Source organism: Ursus arctos, unplaced genomic scaffold, assembly GCF_023065955.2.
Source record: "Ursus arctos isolate Adak ecotype North America unplaced genomic scaffold, UrsArc2.0 scaffold_18, whole genome shotgun sequence".
NCBI lineage: Eukaryota > Metazoa > Chordata > Mammalia > Carnivora > Ursidae > Ursus > Ursus arctos.
In genome coordinates this window covers 25979192-26002238 of record NW_026622852.1, presented here as the reverse complement: position 1 = coordinate 26002238, position 23047 = coordinate 25979192, and the positions used below count along the sequence as shown (strand labels likewise).

Genomic DNA, 23047 nt, shown 5'->3' with positions numbered 1-23047 from the left:
GGGCCTGCTTGGGTGGCAGAGGCAAGAACAGGAGCTGGTAGGCCACCATGAGAACTCCCAGGAGAGGAGGGGAGTCATCAGGCCCTGTAGGATTCAGAAGGAGCAACCAGAGGGCGTTTCCCCAGAGGGAGGCCCAGTGAGGCAGTCAGTTGGTGGCTCAGTGGAATCTCAAACCACTTGGAAATATTCACACTTGGGGTTGGGGTGACTGGTCATCTCTAACTGGAGTGCCAAGATACAAGATACCTGATTATGGTTGTTCAGAGCAGAGCAAAGGTGAGCAAAAAAGTCCGGTGTCAGCAGCTCTCCAGACAACCGCATGGCCACTAGGACTGCTGTGACAGTGAAATAACCCAATAGCTCAGCTGCATAGAAGAGTGTCCCCAATGGCAGGCAAAGTTCTGGAGAATCTGACTGCTCTGGAGACTTAAGATCAGCCATAGAGAAGCATAGAAGGATGTACCCAGGACAGGTGAGAAGGCTAGGAACTGCAGCAGTTTCAGGACAGAGCAAGGGGTAGAGGGGAGACCCTGGAGGGGAGTTTTCAGCCAAATAGGAAATAGCCACAGGGCTTACCTAGTCTGACAATCTCCCTTCCAGAAATGGGAGCTATAACTCAAGATAAGGTATTTGAAATAACAGAGAAAGTGGTATCTGGGAAAGGGAGGCTGCTGAAGGAGGGAACCCAGGTAAGGAAGGTGCTACTGAACTTCAAGGTCACACTGCAGGGGGCTGCCCTCAGTATGTAGAGACCACTGGCCCTAGACTGGCCTATGCTCAACTTCAAAGGCCATGGTTAGACCCAAGGACTAGTCAGTCTAGTTCAGACCACGTGATCGGTCTCAACTGTCAGCAAGGAAGACCTGCCACCTTGCGAGCTGAGCACTGATAACAGGAAGGCAGAAAGCCAAGCGCTGAATAGCCTGGCTACTATTGTGTACAAGAAAGTGGAGCTCTGGAGCACCCTCTGCTGGGGTTACGGGAGAGCTTCTCCTCCCCAATGCTGGTACTGGGGATGGGTCATTGGATGGGCCACTGCAATTGTTAGGAAGAAATGTTGGCCAGGGCCCCAGTGCACAGAGCACCCCTGCAGGCCAGGCCACAGCTGCCAAGGCAGGGATTATTAACAACAGGAAGAGCAGCCCTTAGTAGAGCCTTTTCAGAGCTCTTTTCCAACTTCATTACAATTCTCCCCAAAGCACCTGAACCTGCTTCTGGACAATCTCCTTTTAATCCACATCTTTCAGCTTCCTACAGTCCTGTGGCTGTCACCCTCCCCTAGCCAGCCCATGCTTGCTCAATGGGCTCATGAACAAAGAAGGGTGGCGGGTATAGGAGCTACGAACTGGGCTCAACAGTAGATTCTCCCTCACCTAAACTGAAAAACTGGCCTGGCTACTACCTCTACTAAGTGCCTCATTTGCCAGCAGCAGTCATCAACACTGAGCCCCTCTATTGCTCCTTCCTTCAAAGAGTCAGGCTAGGGGCACATGGATTACTCCTATACATTGTGGGAGGCAGCAAACACTGCCTCTAACCAAGAAATCCATTAGGAAGTGACACTCCAGTGATCTGTCTATAGGAGGAGCAGGAAGAGCTGAAGAGGATCATGTGTGGCCACAACATGTACTCTCCCCTCACACAATAACACAGGCACTCAGAGGACACACAGGGGCTCGCATGCACGCCACACAACATACTAGCACACAAGCACGTATACACACTGCACATAACCAGTATTCCCACGGACCCCTCAGGTACACAAACACATAGGTACCCAGATGCCAGTGAACATTCATATAGAGCTTGGACACCTCTTCAGGGGCATTACCTTTGGCATGTACTGATTTCCTCAAGCTTATACACTGAACTAGGCCCCAAAGCTCACTGAAACCCACCTCCCACCCCAGCCGCTCTGTTGTTATTGCCAAAGGCTCCCTTAGGCACATCTCCATCCTATCTAGAATGCCAGAGGGGACTCGGGGATGAAGATGTGAGGACCACAGTCATCTCCTTAAGATGGGGCCAACTTTATGGCATATCTCCTATAGTCAGGACCCCTCCCACTCCCACATTCCACACATTAAGAAGTTGGACCTCCCCCCTCTCCAGATCACTTCCTCCCTAGATGGTGGTCCTAGGCTGACAGCTGGCAAATGAGGAAGAGTTTGTGGATTAAGCCCCTGTATGGGCAGACAGGGGAGAGGACAGGTTGTGCTTCGAGTCTTTTCTCAACTGGGTCTATTTTCCTATTAGGCATATGTTGCAGTGAAAAAAAACAACAACAACACTAGTATGAAACAGGAATTAGGAAACTTTTTCTAGCCCCAGTACTGCCATTTATAAGCTGTATGACCTTGGGAAAACTGCCCCCCAACTGAGCCTCAGTTTCCCCATCTATAAAATGGTCTCTATATTTCAAGACTGCTCTAAAAGTGTCAGGAATTATTCCTAAGCAAATCAGACTTATCTGGAACAAGACTCATTACAAGAAGAAAACTAACTAACCCATGTCCATCTGTTTGTTACATGTTGTTCTCAAAACTGTTTTCTTAACCCTGTTTTAATGTATCCCTAATATCTCAAAGTTTAGGCTAGATCCTCCCACACTGGACTAAAGGCTCTCTAATATAGGATCATGTCTCCCCCATCAAACTTCCCTTGCAGAAGAAGCTTCCAAGTTTTCTTCCTTGGAAAAGCAAGAGTCAAAGCAGGGTCAGGATGGCCACCAGGAAAGAAAACCTTGGAGTCTCTGTCCTGGGGACTATTAGGCACATGCTGAGCCTCAAGCCCACAATTTCCTCTCCTCTGACCCTCCCAATTTCTCTCAGTTGTGTAAGACCTCTCTCCTCCCTATTTCTCCCGACTTCTTCCCCAATGATTTAGTTGCCCAGGTCCCACCTCTCCTGAATCCCTCCAGTCCACCCCTCCCTGCCAGAACCCCATCCCTGCCTCAGTGCTTCCTGCTTCTGCACTCACCAGCCCCTGGGCCAAGGACAGAGAACAGCAACAGCAGCAATAAGGCTGGCGGCAGCTGGAGCCCAGACCTGAGTCGAGGCTGGGAGAGGGGCAGGGTATGAGAGAGAGGGGTGGGTAGTGGGAGAGACTTGGGTAAACACAGAGATGAGGGCAAAGGCTGGGATAATGGATTGGGCTGTGCTGGGCACTGGGGCTTGAACAAGGGCAGGGAATGGGATGGAAGGAGGGACTGTAATGGGGACTGGGGCAAGGGCAGGGTTTGGGTCCCGGGTTTAAGCAAACAGTGGGCACGGGGTTGGGACAGGGGTTGGGCTGGGATTTGTGACAGGAGGTGGTACAAGGGCAGAGGAGGGGTTGGGGGCCAGGACAGGCACAGGGACTGGGACTGAGACTGGGACTGGAGGTGGGGCTTGGGCTGGGACTCGGATCTGGGCATTCGCTGGGACCCAGGCCGGGGCAGGGGCCGATTTGGGAAGCGGGGGGAGGGCGGGGCTGGGGGCCAAGGGCTGGATGAGGATAGGACAAGGGGCCGGGACAAGGGCTGGGCCATGGCCCGGGGCGGGGGCGGGGCCGGACAGGCCAGCGCTGGGCGCGCGCAGAGCTGACCCACGGCTCCGCTCCCCACCCCCAGGGGGCGGCTTTCGGTGTCCTCGTGGGCCCGGGGCCGGGGTCAGGCCGGCTGAGGCCAGGCCGGGGACCTGGGTAGGAGTTCAGGCCTGGGCGACTCCGGGCTGCGCTGGACCGGCGATAACCAGGCCCCGCGGCGGCGGCCTCTGTCTGACGTAGTTATGACGCTCCGCCCCTCTATCAGCTCGATTGGTTCTTGTCAGTAAAGCCCACCCCCTGCCCTAATCTATTGGTCTCCAACTTGATTCTGCGGGCCTCCGAGGACAGACTCCGCCCCAGCCCCAGCTCCCCGATCCCCTGCCTTTCTCACCCCAACCTCGGATCCCTGATGCCAACCTCAGATCCTCACAGCCCCCAATGATCGAGCCACACACATCTCATAGGAACCCTACAGAGACTCTCACAAACCCAGACATCTATGGACGTCCCCACAGATGTCCGCAGACTATCCAAACACTCTCACAGAGATCCCGCAAAACCCTTTAAAAGAAGTGAGCCCTCTAGGCTCGTCCCCTCTGGGTTCAGTGCAGCCTCCTCTGGAGACCAGTGCTGTTGCCACGGAGATTTCTGGGCGTTCCGGTTGCCCTGGTAACGGATCCCTCCTCTCCCGGCCCGGGTTCCAGAGGTCTCAGTCAAGCTCCTCCCTCATCGGCCCCGGAACCCCTCGTCCCTCCCCCTCCCTCCCTCCCCCAGATCTGGCCAGAGTTCCTTTGCGTCCAATTTCCCTCCCCAAGTGGTAAACTTGAAGGCAAGGCCTCTTATTACATAGCAACTGCAAGGCGGGTCTCATCCAAGAGCCTTCCATCCTCGCTAACAATTCCTCTTCCCAGCTTCAGAGGAGATCGTGACCTAAGGAAGGACTTGTAACAGCCAAGCCAAAGCCCAGAGGTATGTGGTTTCTCCAAAGGCTCCTCCTCCAAACACTCATCCCATTACGCTCCTAACACCTTCTGCCCCTTCCCACCTCAGTCCAACCCCTTCCTATTCTCTACTTTTCATCCTTACACTCCACTTTTCTCCGCCCAGTTCCCTCTTCCCCTTCTTTTTCTCCTTCTTCTCCCATCGTCTGGTTCTCCACCTTCGAGTACCATTTTCCTCTTGCTGAATGTCTGGTCAGATTCCTATCATCCTACCTCTCTCCCTACTTCTTGTCCCAAACTTCCCCTTTGGAAAGACGCTAATGAATGTTAAGTGATGTGTTTAGATCTCTGGAGCATGGGGTAAAGTAGGGAGCACAGAAGGTTAAGGCTGGAATTCTTAGGCACTGTCGCAAATAATGACAAGCCTTGAATGTTAGGGCCAAGAAATTTAGACTTAATCCTAAGGCTGAGACAATTGAGTGTTTTTAAGCAAAGACATGCCATTGTTAGGTTTACATTTTTAGAAAGATCTCCATTGAGTCATTAAGGAGGACTGACTTCTTCTGGACATCCATCCAAGACAAATTTGTCACCCCACTCCACAGCATCCTGACCTTACCCCAGTACAATACCAACTCATCTGTATGGTCATTTTGGTTAACCTGGTCTCCTTCCCAGATTCTTTCAACTGAGTCTAGTGCTTAGCACAGTGCCTGGGTGAAAGTGTAAGATTGGGTTGTTTATAAAAGTATAAATTACATAAATCAATGAAAGAATGGCTAAGTGGATTAACAAGCTGGAGGAGGCAGAGGGGTGAAGTTATACATAATCCAGGTAGAAAATGATGAAAACTTGAACGAAATTAGAGGGAAAAGAAAGAGAATGGATTTTGGGATTATTTAGAAGATAGGAAATATAGTCCTTGGTGCCTATTTGAAGATGAGGTTTGAGGGGAAAGGGTAAGACCAAAATAATTTCCAGAGTTTAACTTCCATGCCCTGTGGGACATCCATTTAGCAATGCCCAGCAAGCAGTTGGGTATGAATGTTAAGTACAGGAATCTAAAGAGGTCTGAGCTGGAAATATGGACTTAGGAATCATCTGCATACCAGCTGGAAGCAACTGAAGCCTTGAACATGAGTGACATCATCAAGGGAGCGTGTATGTAGTCCCTAGACAAAACCAGACTGTGGTGAGGGCCCTGCCTAATACATCGTGGCATTGTCCTGCACTCTTAGGAGCAAACCCCCACTTTGGCTTGGTATCCCAGTCCCTAGAACTCCACTGCCTGACCTCTATGGTCCTAAGGCCCAGGACCCTGCTCTTGAACTAGCCAAGTTGCTATGTTCAGGCTCCCTCCTGGGTCACAGTCCTCTGCTACCATCTACTGATGGGATTCTGACTGCTTCAGTCTTTCTATCTTTAAGTTCCAGCTCTCTAACAATCTGTAGCCGCGTGTCACATGGGGTCTCGGCACACAGGTGAACCTCCTGGTACCATACCCCGATCCAAAGTTCATCTTGCTTTCCCCTTGTATCTCAGGTGCACTGAAAACCTTATTCTAATTCCATAACCCCAGTCCCAACCTAATGAAGCCTATACCCTATTCTACCACTAGATGGAAGCAGACAAGGTCACAGAAGAGCCTCATACCACCATGGATACGGAGGAGCACCCCTCTTCAAAGGACCCCTCTGCCGAGGACTCACAGGAGCCCCCTATCCCTGAAACACCCTTTAAGCCCTCCATTTCTGAGACCCCTTTAGAGCCCCTTACCTCTGAAACCCTTTTGGAGCCTTCCATCTCTGAGACTCCCTTAGAGGCCCACACCTCTGAATCTCATATGGTGCTACCTGCTTCCGAGGCCCCTTTAGAGACCCACGCCTCTGAAACCGCTTTGGAACCTTCTATGTCTGAGACCCCTTTAGAGGCTCGCACCTCTGAAACCCCTTTGCAACCTTCCATCTCTGAGACCCTTTTAGAGACCCACATCTCTGAATCTCATATGGTGCTACCTGCTCCCAAGGCCCCTTTAGAGACCCACACCTCTGAAACCTCTTTGAAACCTTCCATGTCTGAGACCCCTTTAGAGGCTCACACCTCTGAAACCCCTTTGGAACCTTCCATCTCTGAGACCCCTTTAGAGGCCCACACCTCTGAAACCCCTTTGGAACCTTCCATCTCTGAGACCCCTTTAGAGACCCACACCTCTGAATCTCATATTGTTCCATCCACTTCCCAGGCTCCTTTAGAGACCTACACCTCTGAAAACCTTTTGGAGCCCTCCATCTCTGGGACCCCTGTAGGATACTCTGAGATCCCTTTGGAAACCCCTATCCCTGAAACCCTGTTGGAGACTGACATCTTTAAGGTCCCAGAGAAACACCTTTCTTTTCATACCTCATCACAAGACCATGTCACTGTATCTTCCTCTGATACTCCAAAGGAAGACCTCTCTAAGTATTCTCCCACCGAGGTCTCGTGGACAAGGAGGTCCATCCAGATCTCTGAGTCTGAGATCCTTCAAAAGCACTCCCTTTCAAGCCCTTCAGCCCCAGTTCACCTGGACACATCTGCAAAGGAAACAGAAGAGGAAGGAGAGGACAAGGAGCGGGTGGATGCCACTGACAGCACCACACACACAGCTCAGCCTGGACAACAGCTGGGCAAGAAGAAGGGGAAGAAAGGAGTTAGCCGTAATTGTGCCTGCACTTTTCCCCATTCTCATCACTGTCTTATACCTGCCCCAGGAGGAGGGGATTGGGTTACTTTTTAATCTGGCCCCTTCTGTTAGTTTTGGGGCCTCCTCACTTCCCAGTGGTTACTCAGCTTCTCCCTTCCCAGATTACACAGTCCACCCAGTGGTCCCCACTAAGCAAGCAGAGCTGGTGGAAGTGGCCAAGGCAATGCCCAGAGAGAAGTTTGGTGCTCCGGCGAATTATCTTTTCCAATGGGAGAAGAATGCAGCCCTGAATGCCATCCAGACAGGTGAGCCCAGAAAGCCCTTCAGAAGCCTGTGACAGGCCCATGGCCATCGTCCAATCCAAATGGATCAGGGAACCTGCCCTGATCAATGGATCACTGTCCCTTGTGGAAATGGCAATGCTAACTGCCTGTAATCTAGGAGGGGAGAAGACAGGTGGGCCAAAGTGGATGGCATGGGTACAGAAAAAAAGTGGGGATATTCATATAAAGCCCAGGTAGGGATAGGCAGCTAAACTAAAATGGTTAAAAGAAAAAAAGAAGAAAAAGGGCTATAGGCCAGCCCCACATCTAGGTCTCTGAGAGCCTGCACCAAACCGACCTTAAGGCAGAGATGGCCCAGGACCCTAGACAGTCCAGGAGACTTGTGGCTCTGACATAGCAAAAGACCTTGGTCCCCTTGGTGGAATTCCATTAAAAGGTTGTCACCCTGCATGCCAGACCCATTATCATCTGGGTACCCAAAAGCTGTGAGTCTCTTCACCAAAGAGGAGAGTCATATCTTCAAGCCCTATTGATTCCAAATCTCAGTCCAGAATTAGTACTCTTGCCGCCCCATTAGTGGCATGCTGTGCTTATCTAAGCCTGCATGTAAAGGGTGTGCAGATGTACTGCGTAAACACATGCCCTCCGGTGTGTGAGCGTGTGTACCTGTGTTGCGGAACTTCGTGTCTATAGCGAATACCTTCAGAAGGAAGACCATCCTGACCTGCTCTGCAGATTCTGGGGCTCCTAGACTGAACTCAATAGATATCAGTGCATTTATTTTTGTCTTTCATACTTCCTTTCCCCTTATGATAGGAAGAGAGTTATGTTGAAACTAGATGGGCCTAAGATATAAAGACAATTGGCAATCCTATGTCCTTCTCCCTCCTCCATGCAATTTACTTTCCTCATTCTCATGCTGGGACCCTTCCCCCTCCACCCCTGGCCAAGAAAGTCACGTTGATCTCATTTGTTTCTCAGTCTCAATTCAGGCATTGAAATGGCTTCGTTTGCTTATTTTAACATCTTCTGTCACTCAGTCCCTGATTCTCCATCTCAGAACCTCCTGCCTCCTCCCCACTCTTCAAGGCCGCTATACTTCTGCACATGGAACTTCTTCATTTTCCTGTTTAAATGGGCAGTTTTATATAGTAATTTAAGTGTTGTTCAATCCTGAAAAAGGTATTTAGGGTTCCCTCCTAATATTGGGGATCTTGAGTTCCTAGAGAACTAGTATGTGTGCTGTGTAGAGAAGGATCGGGTGTAAGCTTTTCTTTTATTTATTCAGCATTTATTGAGCACCAACTATGTGCCAGGTATTGAGCTAGACGTGGAGGCAGTGGCTGGTGGGATGTCAAAAACAAAATCCCTCAAATAATTTATACTCTAATGAGAGACACCAATAAGTAAAAGGATAATTATAATTCATTCTAATAATTGCTATCATTGAGGTCAGCCCACAGTGCCACACAAGCAAAAAAAAAAGGGGGGGGCACCCAATCCTGGGGGCTCGGGGAATAAGACTTCTCAGCTGAAATATGTAAGATAAGTAAAAAGAGGTGGCCAGGTAAAAACTGGGATAGGGCGAGATATGACAGGGCAAGGCACCAGTAGGAAACTGCAAGAAATGTTGGACAGAGCTCAGCTCTGGAAGGGCAGAACTGTATAGGCATTTCTGTACAAAGCTCAAGAGTTGGGATTCTAACCTAAGGGCAGCTGAGAGTCACTAAAATATTTTAAATGGGACAATAACATGAACAAATTTGTGTTTTTGAAAGACTGCTTTGGCAGTAGCGTAGACTGGAGAAAGACTGGACATAGGAAGACTACATTGGGCACTGGTAATAATCCAGGTAAGAAGTAGATGGGTGGAGGTGGAGAAAATAGAACGTTCAAGAAATGTTAAAAAGGTAAAACTGACCTTTGGATCTTTGGATGTATAGGATAAGAGAGAAGGACATGCCTGGAATGACCTCTAGGTTTTTGGTTTAGAGACTGATTGGATGATGGTGCCATTAATGAATGCCTAAAACAGAGTAGATGCATGACAGTTATGTGTTGGATGAACAGAGGACAAAGGATGCTGGCCAGGTCTGAAAGGAATAATTGGATATACCACATTTTAAGTGCTGGTGGAACATGCTGGTAAAAGAGTCTGGAGACAGCTGGCTATATGGGTCTGAAGCTCAGGAGGGAGGTCTGGACTGGAGACATCCTTCATGTAAAGATAGCTGTATGTTGTATGGAGATGTTCTAAGAAAAAGAGATGTTATCATGCAAATGTGATTATATGACCATGGAAACGACTGTGTTGTACCCTGTCTCGTATTTTCAGAGTAAGCATCTGTGCCATAGACACCTTTGCCACAAATAGTGCCCCACAAAATTAATTGACCATAAGGCAATTTGTCATAAATGATTAAAAAAATTACTAATTGATAGTTTGGGTTGACAGTTTGTTGGTTTCATCAACTGGTTGACAGTTTGGTTTCATTTCTCCATTGACACAGTACTCCCATTTTTATATTATATAAATCTTAGCCTTCATAGTTGTCTACACAGTGACACAGAGTTTTGAACCCACACAGCTTCCCATACAATTCTGGAATGTCTATCGATGGACATGTGACAATCGCCAAGAACGAACAGCAGTGTAGAAAGCTTTCACAACGCAATACAAAGCTCAGTTACAAATATGTATCTGAGTATTTGGAACTGATACCTCTCTTAATGAAGGAAGAAATTTTAGCAAAAAAAGAAAAAGTGTGATACCACACAAGGAGATGAATCAACAAGCAAAACAAAACAAAAACAAAAACCAAAAACGTATTAATACTATGAATGAAAGACTTTGAAGACAAGTGCTTAGGTACAATCCACAAAATAAAATCAGTTACTCGCACAGTATTGCCATGAATCTATTCTATACATTTTAAATTCATTTAAAATTTGGGGCGCCTGGGTAGCGTAGTCGTTAAGCGTCTGCCTTCGCCTCAGGGCGTGATCCCGACGTTCTGGGATCGAGCCCCACATCAGGCTCCTCCGCTAGGAGCCTGCTTCTTCCTCTCCCACTCCCCCTGCTTGTGTTCCCTCTCTGGCTGGCTGTCTCTGTCAAATAAATAAATAAAAGCTTAATAAATAAATAAATAAATAAATAAATAAATAAATTCATTTAAAATTCAAATATTTTGCATTTTGCCATAAAGCCGTTTTAAATTTTGATATTCATTTTCCATTTTTCCTTACGTCTTTTTTTTTTTTTAAGATTTCATTTATTTATTTGACAGAGAGAGAGGGAACACAAGCAGGGGGAGTGGGAGAGGAAAAAGCAGGCTTCCAGCAGAGAAGCCTGATGTGGGGCTCGATCCCATAATGCCGGGATCACGCTCTGAGCCGAAGGCAGAAGCTTAACGACTGAGCCACCCAGGTGCCCCCCTTACGTCCTTTTTAATGAGTGTCCTTTTATTTTTCATAATTTTATTTTTTGTGGCAAAATTGCCTATGACCAACTAATGCATTGAAAGTGTTTGGAGTGAAAATGCTTGGGGCAAAGATTCTTAAGGCGAAACTCTGTAGAATCACCTTATACAGAATCAAAATGGCATCCCAGATGATGTCTCCTCCCCCTGCCAGTTCTTGTCCTCTTATAACAGGAAGAGTGTTTGGAATCAGAGCAGAGAAGAGGGTCCCACTCTGGACTACATGGCCTGATGTCAATTGTCCCACTTTAAGAGCACTGACACCTATAATGGAGTCCGAGGTATAGTTACTAGTCTCTGTTTAAACTTTCATCTTCATCTGAGAATTGGACACTGACTCCCGTATCAGTGCTTGGACTTGACTCTCCCAGGCCCTCAGGCGGGACCTTCATCTATGGACACTGACCCTCATTCACCTCCACACCTCATCTGCTCAGCCTGTCCTGCTGCTCTGGACAGAGTTCAGAATTCCTCTAGTGGAATCCTGGCCCCCACTCACCTCCATTGTGACTCTGCCTATACCCTGCCCCTTTGACCAAGACTCACTGGTGTAATGGGGCACTGGCACTACAGGCTGTCAGTATCAAGACAGAAGTAGCAAAGCCAAAAGCCACATCTGGACAGGCTTTAGACCCTGAAAGACCATGGGTAAGGCAAGAAAACCTAGACTGACAATTAGGCACAGAATTGTGAATTGTGGCCCTGGCCAGAGTCAAAGGCCAGAGGACACTAACTCCAGGGCTATGCCTGGAATACTGGGTCTCTCTTCCCTCCTGAAGGAATTGCCTCCTTCATTTAGTCAGTCAAGGAGTCTGTGCTCTCTGGGCACCTATTTGGGGCCAGGCCCTAAGCGAGGACTAGAGATAGAGGTGAAAAGACAGACCCTTCCTTGGAGGAACTTAAAGTTTAAGAAGAACACAAGTGAAAAGTCCATTCTGATGCATTGTACTGTGATAGGAGTAGCACAAGGAGTCAAAGAAAGAGAAGGGGCCCCTAGACAGACAGAAGTTCATGGACAACTTTTTGGTGGAGGTGACACTTCATTGTAGCCTTTAAACGGGAATGGGTCCTATGGCTGAAGGTCCCACTCCATGAGGACCCATCCGGGATTCTTGCCTAGAAGTTGGAGTACTCTCAGGTCTCCTGAAGGGTGAGAAAATCTGAGTGGGATGTGCTCTCTGGTTCTCCTCCCACATTTACATGGCTCCATCCTTGCCTTGTAGTAAGGCTGACCATGAAGCCAGTTTCAGATCCCACTGATGAGATCCCAGGTTCTCAAGGGTTGTGGCATCTCACTGGTGCCTGGTCTCAGGGATACTTCTTAGCCTCACAAGCCTCACAAGCTTCGATTTCTTGATCTTCACCACTCATGACTTCTGGCCTACCTCTTTCTCCTGATTCTTATGGAACCATGGGCAGTCCTTCTCAAGTTCATAGATAGCATTAGTTTAGTAACACCAGGAACACAGAAAGGAAATAGGAAGGTGCAAACCTTGAAAAGTGATGAAAGCCCTCCTCCTGGTCTCAGAGCCACCCAACCTCCTCCTCTTCCGCCTCTGGTCCCTTCAACAACCTTGCTTCTTAGGCACCAGTCCTCGCCATCTCTTCTACACCTGGCCAATCACCTTCCCTTCCCTCACCTTAGACACTTCAAGAAAACAAAACAAAGTTGGGCTCTAATGTGGGAAGGGGAGGAAATGGGAATCTTCACAGTCACAGAGAACTTGGCAAGATTCGTGTTCATCTTCAAAAAATTTTTCATTTATAATCTTGAAGACTGTCTTCAGTCATTTCTGACAGGCTAACAGAGACAGAGTGGATCCTGGGGTGGGAAAGGAACTGAAACTTGTAAAACACTGAGAAAACCTGGCGGGAGTTGGGGGGGAGTCTAAAGGGGTGGGGATGAGAACTCATGGGTGGAGGTGAATACTCCTAGGGGGAGAGGTGAGAACGCCTTGGGCAAGAGCCTTAGGCTATTTTTCCTTCTCACTTTTCTTTGTTAATCCCTCCACACTCAGGTCTCTACATTGGCTGGCGCTGCCCGCATTATCTATGGGACTGTTTCCGGATTGGAGATGAGTCTAAATGCTTTTGTGGACACTTGTTGAAAGAGCACCAGATCATCTCAGGTAGGGAGAACTGACCAGCCCCTGTGAGGGGGTAGGAATAATTATACTCTGGCCATATGAGAGAAAGTGTGGGTGCTGGTATGGGGGAGGGGGTTGACACAGGAAGGCCAGGCCCTGTTAGGTGCCAGTCTAATCCTACCATCCGTCCCCATTCCCATAGACATATCCGTGCCCTGCAATGTGGGCCAGTGCCGCTGCCTCATGTTCTGCTTTATCCCATCACGCCCAGAGGAGGTGGGTGAGTTCTGGCTCAAAAGACGAGCTACCTTTGACCCCAAGGCCTGGAGGGCCCAATGTAGGTGCAAACACAGCCATGAAGACCATGCAGCTACTGGGTCCCATCCCTGCAGGGTGAAAGGTAATTTCTAGGGGCGCCTGGGTGGCACAGCGGTTAAGCGCCTGCCTTTGGCTCAGGGCGTGATCCCAGCGTTATGGGATCGAGCCCCACATCAGGTTCCTGTGCTATGAGCCTGCTTCTTCCTCTCCCACTCCCCCTGCTTGTGTTCCCTCTCTCGCTGGCTGTCTCTATCTCTGTCGAATAAATAAATAAAATCTTTAAAAAAAAAAAAAAGAAAAAAAAAGAAAGGTAATTTCTAGGGTGAGGGGAGTACAGGGGTGGGCATGGGTACAATGCAAATAGTTTCGAGATAAGGATAGGGGGATTGGTAGAAGAAAATCAGGTTTGTGGTTGGTATGGAAGAGATGAGAAAGTCGTCAGCCCATGGGGAAGCCCCAATTCCCTATACTTGTCTTGGCTTCCTCCTTGCCCTAGGCTGTTGCTGCAACTGCTTTGAGTCTAATTTCCTCTGTGCGGCCTGTGACCGGCGCTGGGAGGAACATGAGACTTTCTTTGAGACTGAGGAGACCCGGCGACGAGGAGGGAGGCCTCATGGTGAGGGGGCCGCCTAGAACGGAGGGGTGGGGGTGTCATAGTCAGAAGGCCGGGCAGGAAGGTATTCCCACCCTCAACCATCCCATCCAGGACTACCTCACCCTCTCACCCGCTGCACCCCATACTTGCACTGGTTTCCACCCCAGGAGCAGACTATGTGCCTTTTGCAGAGATGCCTACCCTCCGAGAAGCCATCGTCAGCAACTCTGACTCTGAGGCTCTACAGAAGCAGGGGCCCTCTGGCTGTCCTGGCTCCCACCCCAGACCCCCTGGGCCTCCTGGCCCACAAAGCCTCTGGCCTGACCCTATGTCTGACGCCTATACCTGACCCTTTCACCTCTGCTTTTCCCTCCTCCAGGGACAGACACTGTCAACACCTGGCGCAGGCCTCTTTGAACCTGGCTCAAATCAGCAATAAAAGGGAAGCCACTGAAATCTGGCCTGGTTCTGTATGGGGCAGATAGATCCCAGCCCAGGGACAGACACCCTAGGACCTTAGAGTTGGCATCTAATGGGGGCAAAAAGAGAGCACCACATATGAGACAGGCTGGATCAAGTCACCTGCCTCCACCAAACCCACATTTCAAGATGCTAGCTCTGGCATCAGCAGGACAGAGTGGCTTCAAGGAAGCCAAGGAGGGAGGGGGTTTCTGGAAGATAGAGTGAACACTGATGTTAGATGCAGTTGGGGACGCCAGTAATAAAGACTGAAAAATGCCCATTGGATTTTATAATTAGGTCTTTGGGCACTTCAGATAATGTAGTTTCAGTGGTGCAGTAGAGGCAGAAACCAAACAGCAGTAAGTTTGAAAGAGTTTCTTTAGGACGCTTGGAGGAAAAGAGCAGGAGAGAAGTCAGACGATATCAAGACAGAGTTGTGGAGGAAAGGAAGCATTTTTTAGGAGGGAAAAGGGGGAGGAAACAGTAGAGAAAAAGATCTTGAAGGATGCAGAAGAGAGAGAGAGATGCTTGGTAAGACAAGATCCCAGAGATGGAGGGAGGGAATGAGGTCAGAGCAGAGGTGAAGGGATTTGCTCTGGACAGGAGAAACACCACCTCCTAAGACCAAGAGGAAGGAAGAAAGAAAATGATGGGACTTCACTGAGCTGCAGGAGGCAGGATCTTGTGGAAGTTCCCCTGTGAAGCAGGAGACAAGGTCAGCTGCTGCTTGTGAAGGAAAGGGGTAAGAGTCGGGAGTAGGAGACAGGAAGAGAGAGGAGAAGGTTTGGGAAGGCTAATGTGGGGAATCACAGAAAAACCTAATCGGTGGGTAGTTGAAGATTCAGGTACAACTGGAGGCAGGAACCTAAACAGGAAGAGAAACACAATAGTTAGACTGATGGTTGATGATGGGAGAGTGTCCAGGAGGAGAATGTCAGGAAAATAAAGCAAAAAGAAGGCTTGAGAATGTGGAGAGAGCTGACCATACAAAAGGAAAGAAAGTAAAGCCAGGAAGCAACTGACAAATTGCAAAAAAACAAAAATAAACAAACAAACAAACAAACAAAAAAAACAGTCAAAGGAACAGAAGTCTCTAATGAGGTCCAGTAGCCGATGTAGTGGTGGGGATCAGTACTGGAGACAGTGGTCAGAACCTACAGAGAGCTGCAGCTCTCAGATGAGGGCAGCTGCCAAGGATCACAAGAATGTGGAGTAAAGAACTGTGGACAAGGGGGACGCCTGGGTGGCACAGCGGTTAAGCGTCTGCCTTCGGCTCAGGGCGTGATCCCGGTGTTCTGGGATTGAGCCCCACATCAGGCTCCTCCGCTAGGAGCCTGCTTCTTCCTCTCCCACTCCCCCTACTTGTGTTCCCTCTCTCGCTGGCTGTCTCTATCTGTGTTAAATAAATAAATAAAATCTTAAAAAAAAAAAAAAAAAAAAGAACTGTGGGCAAGGGGCCGAAATCAGTGACTGTGGCCAAAATCAGTGAATCATAGTTATTTTTATGAGGAGTAGGAAATTCTGGCACTAATGGGCTCTGTGATCCTAGGCAAGTCACTCTCTGGGCCTCAGTTTCTGACTCTATAAAAGAATAATCTCTGTACTACCTGCTCTCCCTGAAAACCCACAGAAAAAAAAGTTTCAAAGTGCTTTGTCGTCGTCTACTATGGTTGGCTGGTTTCCTTCCTCTTCCTAGATCGCAGCTCCTCTTATCTCTTGAGCTTCTCCAGAGCAGTTCTGTGGGTTGCTGCGGTCTCAGAGGCACCACAAAGAACTACATGTATCCTCTAGGGCACAGAAAAGGCCAGTCTACATTTCCCCACAGTTGGGGAAGCTGTCTATACTTCCAAAGGAAGGGATGCAATCTGGACTGTTAGAACTCCTAGGGGAAATCACAGGGTCACATATCTCCCCTTTCGAGGAAAAAAGGACTTTCTAACAATAATATGGGTATAGCAAAGCTTGTTACTATCTTTGGAAGTAAAGAGCTGTTCTTGACGGTGATATGCAATTAGAGCCCTAATGACCATTCACTAAAACTAATTCAATAGTCAATAAAGGAATGGTTACTGTGATAAACTCATTCAAATAAATAATATATAGAGGGTGCCTGGGTGGCTTAGTCAGTTGGGCGTCTACCTTGGGCTCAGGTCACCATCTCCAGGTCCTGGGATAGAGCCCCGCATGGCATCGGGCTTCCTGCTCAGCAGGGAGTCTGCTTCTCCCGCGCTCGCTCTCTCTCCTTCTGCCCCACCCACCGCTCATTCTCTCTCAAATAAATAAATCTTAAATACATACATACATAAAATGCAAACATTACAAAGTATATTTACATAGACTATGTAATAATATGGAAAATTGATTGTAAGGGGCAGAATATGTATGCAATACATATGTATTACATATTATGAAAGCAAATGAAACACCAAATGTTACTCATTCCACAATCATTGAGCACCTATATACGTCAAGGACATGTGCTTAAAAAAAAAAAGATCCTAAAGAGACGGTGGTGGCTTTCGTCCTAAGTGTTAAACGTCATACTAAAACTTAACTGTGTGACTATATTAGCATTTTGTGACCCCTGTTCCTTCTGTCAAAAATATATATTCCGGCAAAATGAAATATACTTCTGACCTAGCCATGATGCATTTGTCCTTCAAACCTGACTAACTGAAAATGCCAGGCGCACGGCTAACTGTATCACACACCATTTCTGATTAGGAAAGAACACTGGATACCTATTACTTTGCTTATTAGTCGTGTGGCAAAGACAAGACACTCCCGCCGCACCCTCGTTAAAAAAGAAAAAAAAAAAAAAAAGGAAAAAAATACCCTGGAAACAAATCGCAGAATTTTCAATCTTGGAGTATGTACACAAGAACATAAACTAAGGAGGAACTGCCCTTAGATGAGTAAGTTAAAAATCTCTGAAATGCTCAAGGGGTTGAAATGCCCTTGTAGGGAAAAAGCTGGGTGTATCTATTCCACCAGTTAAAGAAAGGACGTCCCAGTTCACCCTCAGCTCCACCCGCCTGGCGCCCCCCGCCCCCCATCTGTGGCCGCGGCCTCCAGGGGTTGCGGTGGTTCCCGGAGCCGGCCAGCGCCGAGCGCCCTCAGAACCCGCCCCCCTCCTGGCCAATGCCGGGAGAGGGCTACGACCTTAGGGGCTCGGTGCCACACCAGTGTGGTGCCGCAGAGCCAATTAGAGGAAATTCCCACCTCTGGGTGTCCTAATCCTTCCAATGGAGTGAAACTCTCGGCGAAACTACTTGGGGGCCCAGTGGCCCAATGGCGAAGGAACCTTCGCTCTGACCAGAAGTCGAAGCCAATGGAGTGGAACACTCGCCCTCCAGCTGGCAGAAGAAGCCAATGGGATGAAAAGATTCCACCTCAGGGGTGGTGGCGGAGCCAGTGGAGTGAATGGCGCCACCCTCTGGGCTAAAGGGCAGCCAGCGGGGCCAGGAGCGCGCCCAATGGGATGGTAGGGCTCGCTCGCGGCCGCCGGCGGAGCCAATGGCTGCCACGCGCCGGCTCCGTGGCAGCCCCACGTCGGGCGGGCGGCGAGGCCGGAGTACTGGCCTGGGCAGAGGTTCGGCGGCTGAGGGCAAGATGGCGGCAGCCTTGGTGCTGGCTGCCGGGCTGCGCGTGGCGCGCAGGGCGGTGGTGGTGGCCGGGCCGCGGGGGGCACAGGTGAGAAGCGGCCGTGGGCACACGGAGGGCTCCCGCGGGCTCTGCCGACCTACAGGGCCGGGGGTCGGCGTTCCTCCCCCAGGCGCGCGCGGCCCTGCGGCCTCGCGGGGGCGGAGCCCCAAAGCCGGGCAGGGAATGCCGCCCCTCCCGAGGTGCAAGCTCCGGGGCTGTGCGGTGAGGGCGGGCTGGTGGGCGCCGAGGTCGCGACAGGGTCAGTGCATTGGCTGCTGCCTTCTAAGCCTACCTGAAGCCCAGCTGACCGAACGCCTCCTCCGGGCAGCCTCCTCAGCGCCCCCTGCAGGAAGTGAGGTCTGTCTTCTCGGAGACAGTCAGTTGCCCCTGTCAGGCCCCTGGCCTTCTGAGCACGTGTTAACCGCTCATCTTCCCCACTTGCCAGAGGGGTCAGGTTCGTCCCAACTCTTTCTCCCACAGTGTGACAGCACTGACTTCTCTGAGCCCCTGGGAAAATGGGGCTTCCCTACCCACAATCCCCTGGGGCTGGGGAGCTGAGTTCACTTAATTCTTCCCTTCACAGATTTAAGGGGCTGGAGTTAAAATTCACAGTAAGAGGTCAGATGTGACACCTAGACGTGCTTGTGTCAAACAAGGCAATTGTATGAAAACCTGAATAAAATGGGTAACATAGCTTAAAGATCGGGCAACAATGGAAATAAGTGGAAACTTAGTAACAAGATAGGAATAAATGGAAAGAGCTCCAAATGTCTCAAAGGTGATACAAACCACTCCCTTTATTTTATATTTGAAGCCAAGAGAAGGGATTTATCTAAGGTAATTCGGTGGTAAAAGAGGAACTGGGACTTAAGTTTCCAGTTCTCATCCTATGTCCTTTCCTCTGAACAGTAACTAAATTTACTAGACACATTACGAACAGGAATCAATTGCACTGCTGAATCCTGCATTGTAATACAGCCTTGATCTAACCAAGCTCAGCACTATCTGACTGTACTCTCTGCTGCTGATGCTCTGAAATCGAGGAGCTTTTCTTTTGGATGGGAACCACTAATAGGTTCTTAGAAGGATGAAGTTAATGACTAACGGAGCCCAGCTTCTGCCAGCCCCGACTCACTGTATGGGAGAGGTATTGTCGGCTCCCTGCCTTGAGTATGCCTGACCCACCTTCAGGTCCGAGGAGCTACAGGTGTGACTGACGGAAATGAAGTGGCCAAGGCCCAGCAGACAGCTCCTAGGGGAGCAGCCCCAACTATCTTCTCCCGGATCCTGGATCGAAGCCTCCCAGCTGACATTCTATATGAGGACCAGCAGGTGGGGTGCCCTTAGAACTCGTCCCCTTAGGAACTTCTGAGATACTATCAGCCTGTTGAAGTAACATGGTGGCCTCTGGCCTCTCAATACTCCTAGTGTCTCGTATTCCGTGATGTGGCCCCTCAAGCTCCTGTGCACTTCCTGGTCATTCCTAAGAAGCCCATTCCTCGGATTAGCCAGGCTGAAGAAGAGGACCAACAGGTGGGAAGAGCAGGGCGAGGGTTCAGCTTCGGTGGGGAAGCCCTGGATGCGGCTAGAGGTTTTGCTCCCTGTGAATGAAGCCACCTGTCTCCCTCCCCTTTCCCTGTAGCTTCTAGGACACCTTCTCCTTGTGGCCAAAAGGACAGCAAAGGCTGAGGGCCTGGGAGATGGATACCGACTTGGTGAGTGACTTTTGGCCCTTGAGCCCCTCATTGATAAATTCTCAAACCTACGCCTCAGTATGATCTTTAATCTTTGACCTTTTCCATGATCCTGACCTCCTAACCCCAAGCTCTATTTCAGTGATCAATGATGGGAAGCTGGGCGCACAGTCTGTGTATCATCTGCACATTCATGTGCTTGGGGGCCGACAGCTCCAGTGGCCTCCAGGTTGAACCCACCAATTGACCAAGAACTCCAGACCCGGCTGCTTGGAGGGTGGGGGGAAAGAGACCCTATGATGCTAATAAACTTGCTCTCCCTCAATTTTGGATCACTGTCTTAAATATATGAAGATACCATAAATAGGAAAGAAAACTGATTAAACATAGTGATCTCTCTTGACTATGGTCTGAGCGACAGACATTAAGGAGGCCCATCCTGTAGTTAAAGAAGCATTTGCTTATAGATCTGTGAGTCCTCATGACTAATGGTCCACCTGAATCAAGCTTCTGGAAAAGTAGCAGTAGCAATAAGTCTGTGTGAGTAGGAAGAGACTGAAACCCAGGAGTGAGACTGGCTCAGTCCTGGCTCTCATTCAGATGCCAAGCCAAGTTCTAAGGGGATCTGAGAGGAGGATAGTCAGTGTGAGGGCCTTTTACTGAAGGAGAAGTAATCACACCAAAAAACGCTGCTACCCTTTGACTGATCCCCATGTCTCACCATTTTGCTTTTGAGTTGTTTGATGTATTTTCAACCTTAAACATTTTTAAAAGACTCCCTCCCTTTGAGAATGAACTGAGGGGAAGTTACTGTTGCCCCTACACAAGCACACCAAGTATGCTTTAGTCTGATACCCCAGTTCTGTGCCTGTATCCAACACAAAGAACCACCTTAGAAAGCCTCAAAAGAATCATGCTTAAGTGTAGAAGGCAGGGCCCTACGCCAGCGGAACCTTTAAACCTGGGCTGAGGCGGAACGGAGTCTGAAAGGAAAGCAAACTTCCCAGACCGCGGCAGGTTGAAGACTTCCGCCCCGCAGAGAATTTGCCTCCACCCCCACCCAACACTTCCGCCCCACTCTGGTTCTGCGCAGTCTCCTGCAATTATTTGCCGTCTCTATGGCAACCCGGTAGCGGGTGCCTGAAGATGGAGACCCCTGAGTCTACCAAGGGATCGCGGTCTCGGTGAGAGCCGTAGCTTTGGCTGCAGGTGTAAGGGGACGAGAAAGGTAGCGGTCTTACAGGGCTGCGCTTTTGACAACTTTGACGCGTTCGCTTTCTTTTAGATCTTTGGACATACAGCCTGACGCTGGAGGGCCCAGGTCTACTTCAGAACAGTTTCCTTCGGGTGGCCGTCCTAGGTCGGCCCTGGGAGCCGCAACTACTGCAGCTGCAGCGGCCCCCACCGCCAAAACCGATGCATTATCTACGAAGACCCTAGCGCGCTACTCTGAGCCGAGCGTTCTCATGGACCGCTCCTCTGACAGCCTTCCTGGGGAGCCCTGCCCTGGAGCCAGCTTTACCCACAAGACAGGCCATAGGACACTTGACTTTGAGCCCGTCCATGTTTCCCGTTTCACTCAGGATCCCTGTACTACAAAGGACCTTAGCTCTAGTCCTGGCCCTGTTCCTGGCTCCAGTTCTGGCCCTGGCCATGGGTCTGGCCCTGGCTGTGACTCTGGTCAAGGCACTGGTCCTGCCACTGACTCTGGACCTAGTCCAGACGGTGGCCATGACCCTGAGCTCAGCCCCTACAATCTCCCAAGCTTCAGAAACCTTGGGACAGAGCTAGTCCCAAATTATGCCTCCTGGAATCACTACTGCCACCGGGAACCTCAGAAACAACCCTGGAAATTTTTGCAAGTCTCAGAACCTAGTGCCCGAGGGCAATGGAAGACCCCCCAGGCTGAAGGAAAGTGTAGGGATCTCAATGAAACACTGCCACGTGGCCACTGCCTTCTCTACAACTGGGAGGAGGAGGTATTAAGGTTTTGACTTCCCTTTTCCTAAAGACTGCCCCCAATTTCCTGGGGGAGGCAATAGTTTATGATGAGGGTGGGTACCATAAAGGATATCATGGTCACTCAACTTGGGGCCCACAGAGAGCCACCAACCACCTGGATCAAGTCCCAAGCATGCAGGATGGCTCTGAGAGTTTCTTCTTCCGACATGGACACCAGGGACTGCTGACGCTGCAGCTACAGTCACCCATGTCCTTCAGCACCACCCAGAAAGACTCATACCAGCCCTCACGAAACTACTATCAGCCAATTCGAGGTGGGAAGCATGAGAGAATGGGCCAGCATGAGCCCATTAGAGAAAAGAGAGAGGAAGGAATTTCTAGTAAGACTATGGATTGTCCAATGGGTATAAGGGTAAAACCCCATGATTTTCCTTCCTTTTCTCACATTTGTTTGTTCTGGGCCTGCTTCTTAACCAGACTCCCCCACTCTCTCCATTCCCTGCCCTCCCACAGGAAAGCGTGAAGCCATGCTGGAGATGTTCCTGCACCATCAGATCTGGTGAGAGACTGGAGGAAGGGTAGAGGGGAGGGGGAAGACAAAAATCTGGGAAGAATGGCTCTGACACCCCCCAGGACTGTATAGTAAAGAGGTGCAGGCAGAGCAGGAACCCACAAGGAAGCACTCTGAGGTCGAGTCTGTGACACACCATGACTACCGAAAGGAGCTGGTACACGCTGGGCCTCCTGCCCCAACCAAGGTGAGAGGTTATCCCCTCCCACTTGTACAGCTGGGCTCTAATGGGCTGTGGGAAAGTAGCAGAGGTTAAGGGAGGGAGGTTCAAACCAAGAGTTTTTCAGGTTTTCTCCCTTACAGCCTCACGACTACCGTCAGGAGCAGCCTGAAACCTTCTGGATACAGAGGGCACCACAGCTACCGGTGTGTGAGGGTGTTGGGAGTGGGGGAGGAGGAGGAGGAGGAGGAGGGGAGGAGGCTGTTCTGTACCGGCTTGGCACAGAGCAGGATCTGTCCTCATCCTGGCCCTCCTCCAGGGTGTCAGTAACATCAAGACACTGGACACGCCATTCCGGAAGAACTGCAGTTTCTCAACCCCAGTGCCTTTGTCTCTGGGGCAGCCTTTGCCCTATGAACCTGAGGATTATTCCCACCAACTGGGAGAAATATCTTCCCTTGCCTGTCAGGGAGAACAGGGTGGTGAAATGCATAGAACTATTATCTAAGGGTTGAGGAGGGAAGAGGGATGTGGGATACGGAATCTATTTCCGTTTGTACTGGAGAGGTGGGAAGGAAGTAAATTCCGTCTGTACTTGGCGAAGGGGCTTTCCATAAAGGGTTCTCTCTCACCCTGAGACT

General features: G+C 49.8%; 4 protein-coding genes across 10 annotated transcripts in view; 3 read left to right on the top strand and 1 right to left on the bottom strand.

Annotated features, from left to right (window-relative positions):
- Window positions 1-18543, bottom strand: part of TMEM8B (transmembrane protein 8B) — a 41111-nt gene extending 22568 nt beyond the window's left edge. For 2 of the 5 annotated variants that reach the window (XM_048223308.2, XM_026506252.4), the window contains exon 1: window positions 18312-18392. Coding sequence is in view for 2 of the 5 variants with exons in the window: in XM_026506251.4 (XP_026362036.1) it covers window positions 2980-3529 (550 nt within the window). In the remaining 3 variants the exon portion in view is untranslated. Of the gene's footprint in view, window positions 1-2979; window positions 3643-18311 lie in introns of those variants that run through there. The other 3 variants (XM_026506251.4, XM_026506250.4, XM_057313581.1) reach the window with 2 other exon arrangements.
- FAM221B (family with sequence similarity 221 member B) lies at window positions 3858-15446 on the top strand. Of its 2 annotated transcripts, XM_044386815.3 has the most exons (8): window positions 3858-4194; window positions 4437-4494; window positions 6085-7162; window positions 7311-7454; window positions 12931-13041; window positions 13202-13399; window positions 13814-13933; window positions 14292-15446. In XM_044386815.3, the coding sequence occupies exons 3-8, from the start codon at window positions 6085-6087 to the stop codon at window positions 14327-14329; spliced, it is 1689 nt and encodes a 562-aa protein (XP_044242750.1). In that variant the 5' UTR covers window positions 3858-4194; window positions 4437-4494; the 3' UTR covers window positions 14330-15446. The 2 variants fall into 2 exon arrangements, with proteins under 2 accessions (XP_044242750.1, XP_057169565.1); XM_057313582.1 differs by lacking the exon at window positions 3858-4194 and having other exon boundaries at window positions 4204-4494.
- Window positions 17883-20038, top strand: HINT2 (histidine triad nucleotide binding protein 2). 2 transcript variants are annotated; one of them, XM_026506261.4, is made up of 5 exons: window positions 17883-18067; window positions 19211-19351; window positions 19448-19552; window positions 19662-19734; window positions 19845-19934. In XM_026506261.4, exons 1-5 carry the CDS (start codon window positions 17891-17893, stop codon window positions 19856-19858), a joined length of 510 nt encoding a protein of 169 aa, XP_026362046.3. In that variant the 5' UTR covers window positions 17883-17890; the 3' UTR covers window positions 19859-19934. The 2 variants fall into 2 exon arrangements, with proteins under 2 accessions (XP_026362046.3, XP_026362045.2); XM_026506260.4 differs by having other exon boundaries at window positions 17892-18067; window positions 19856-20038.
- Window positions 20039-20136: 98 nt separating this feature from the next.
- Window positions 20137-23037, top strand: SPAG8 (sperm associated antigen 8). The gene is made up of 7 exons (XM_044386818.3): window positions 20137-20897; window positions 20999-21692; window positions 21815-21989; window positions 22189-22234; window positions 22319-22433; window positions 22550-22612; window positions 22726-23037. Exons 1-7 carry the CDS (start codon window positions 20860-20862, stop codon window positions 22912-22914), a joined length of 1320 nt encoding a protein of 439 aa, XP_044242753.2. The 5' UTR covers window positions 20137-20859; the 3' UTR covers window positions 22915-23037.
- Window positions 23038-23047: the final 10 nt, after the last annotated feature.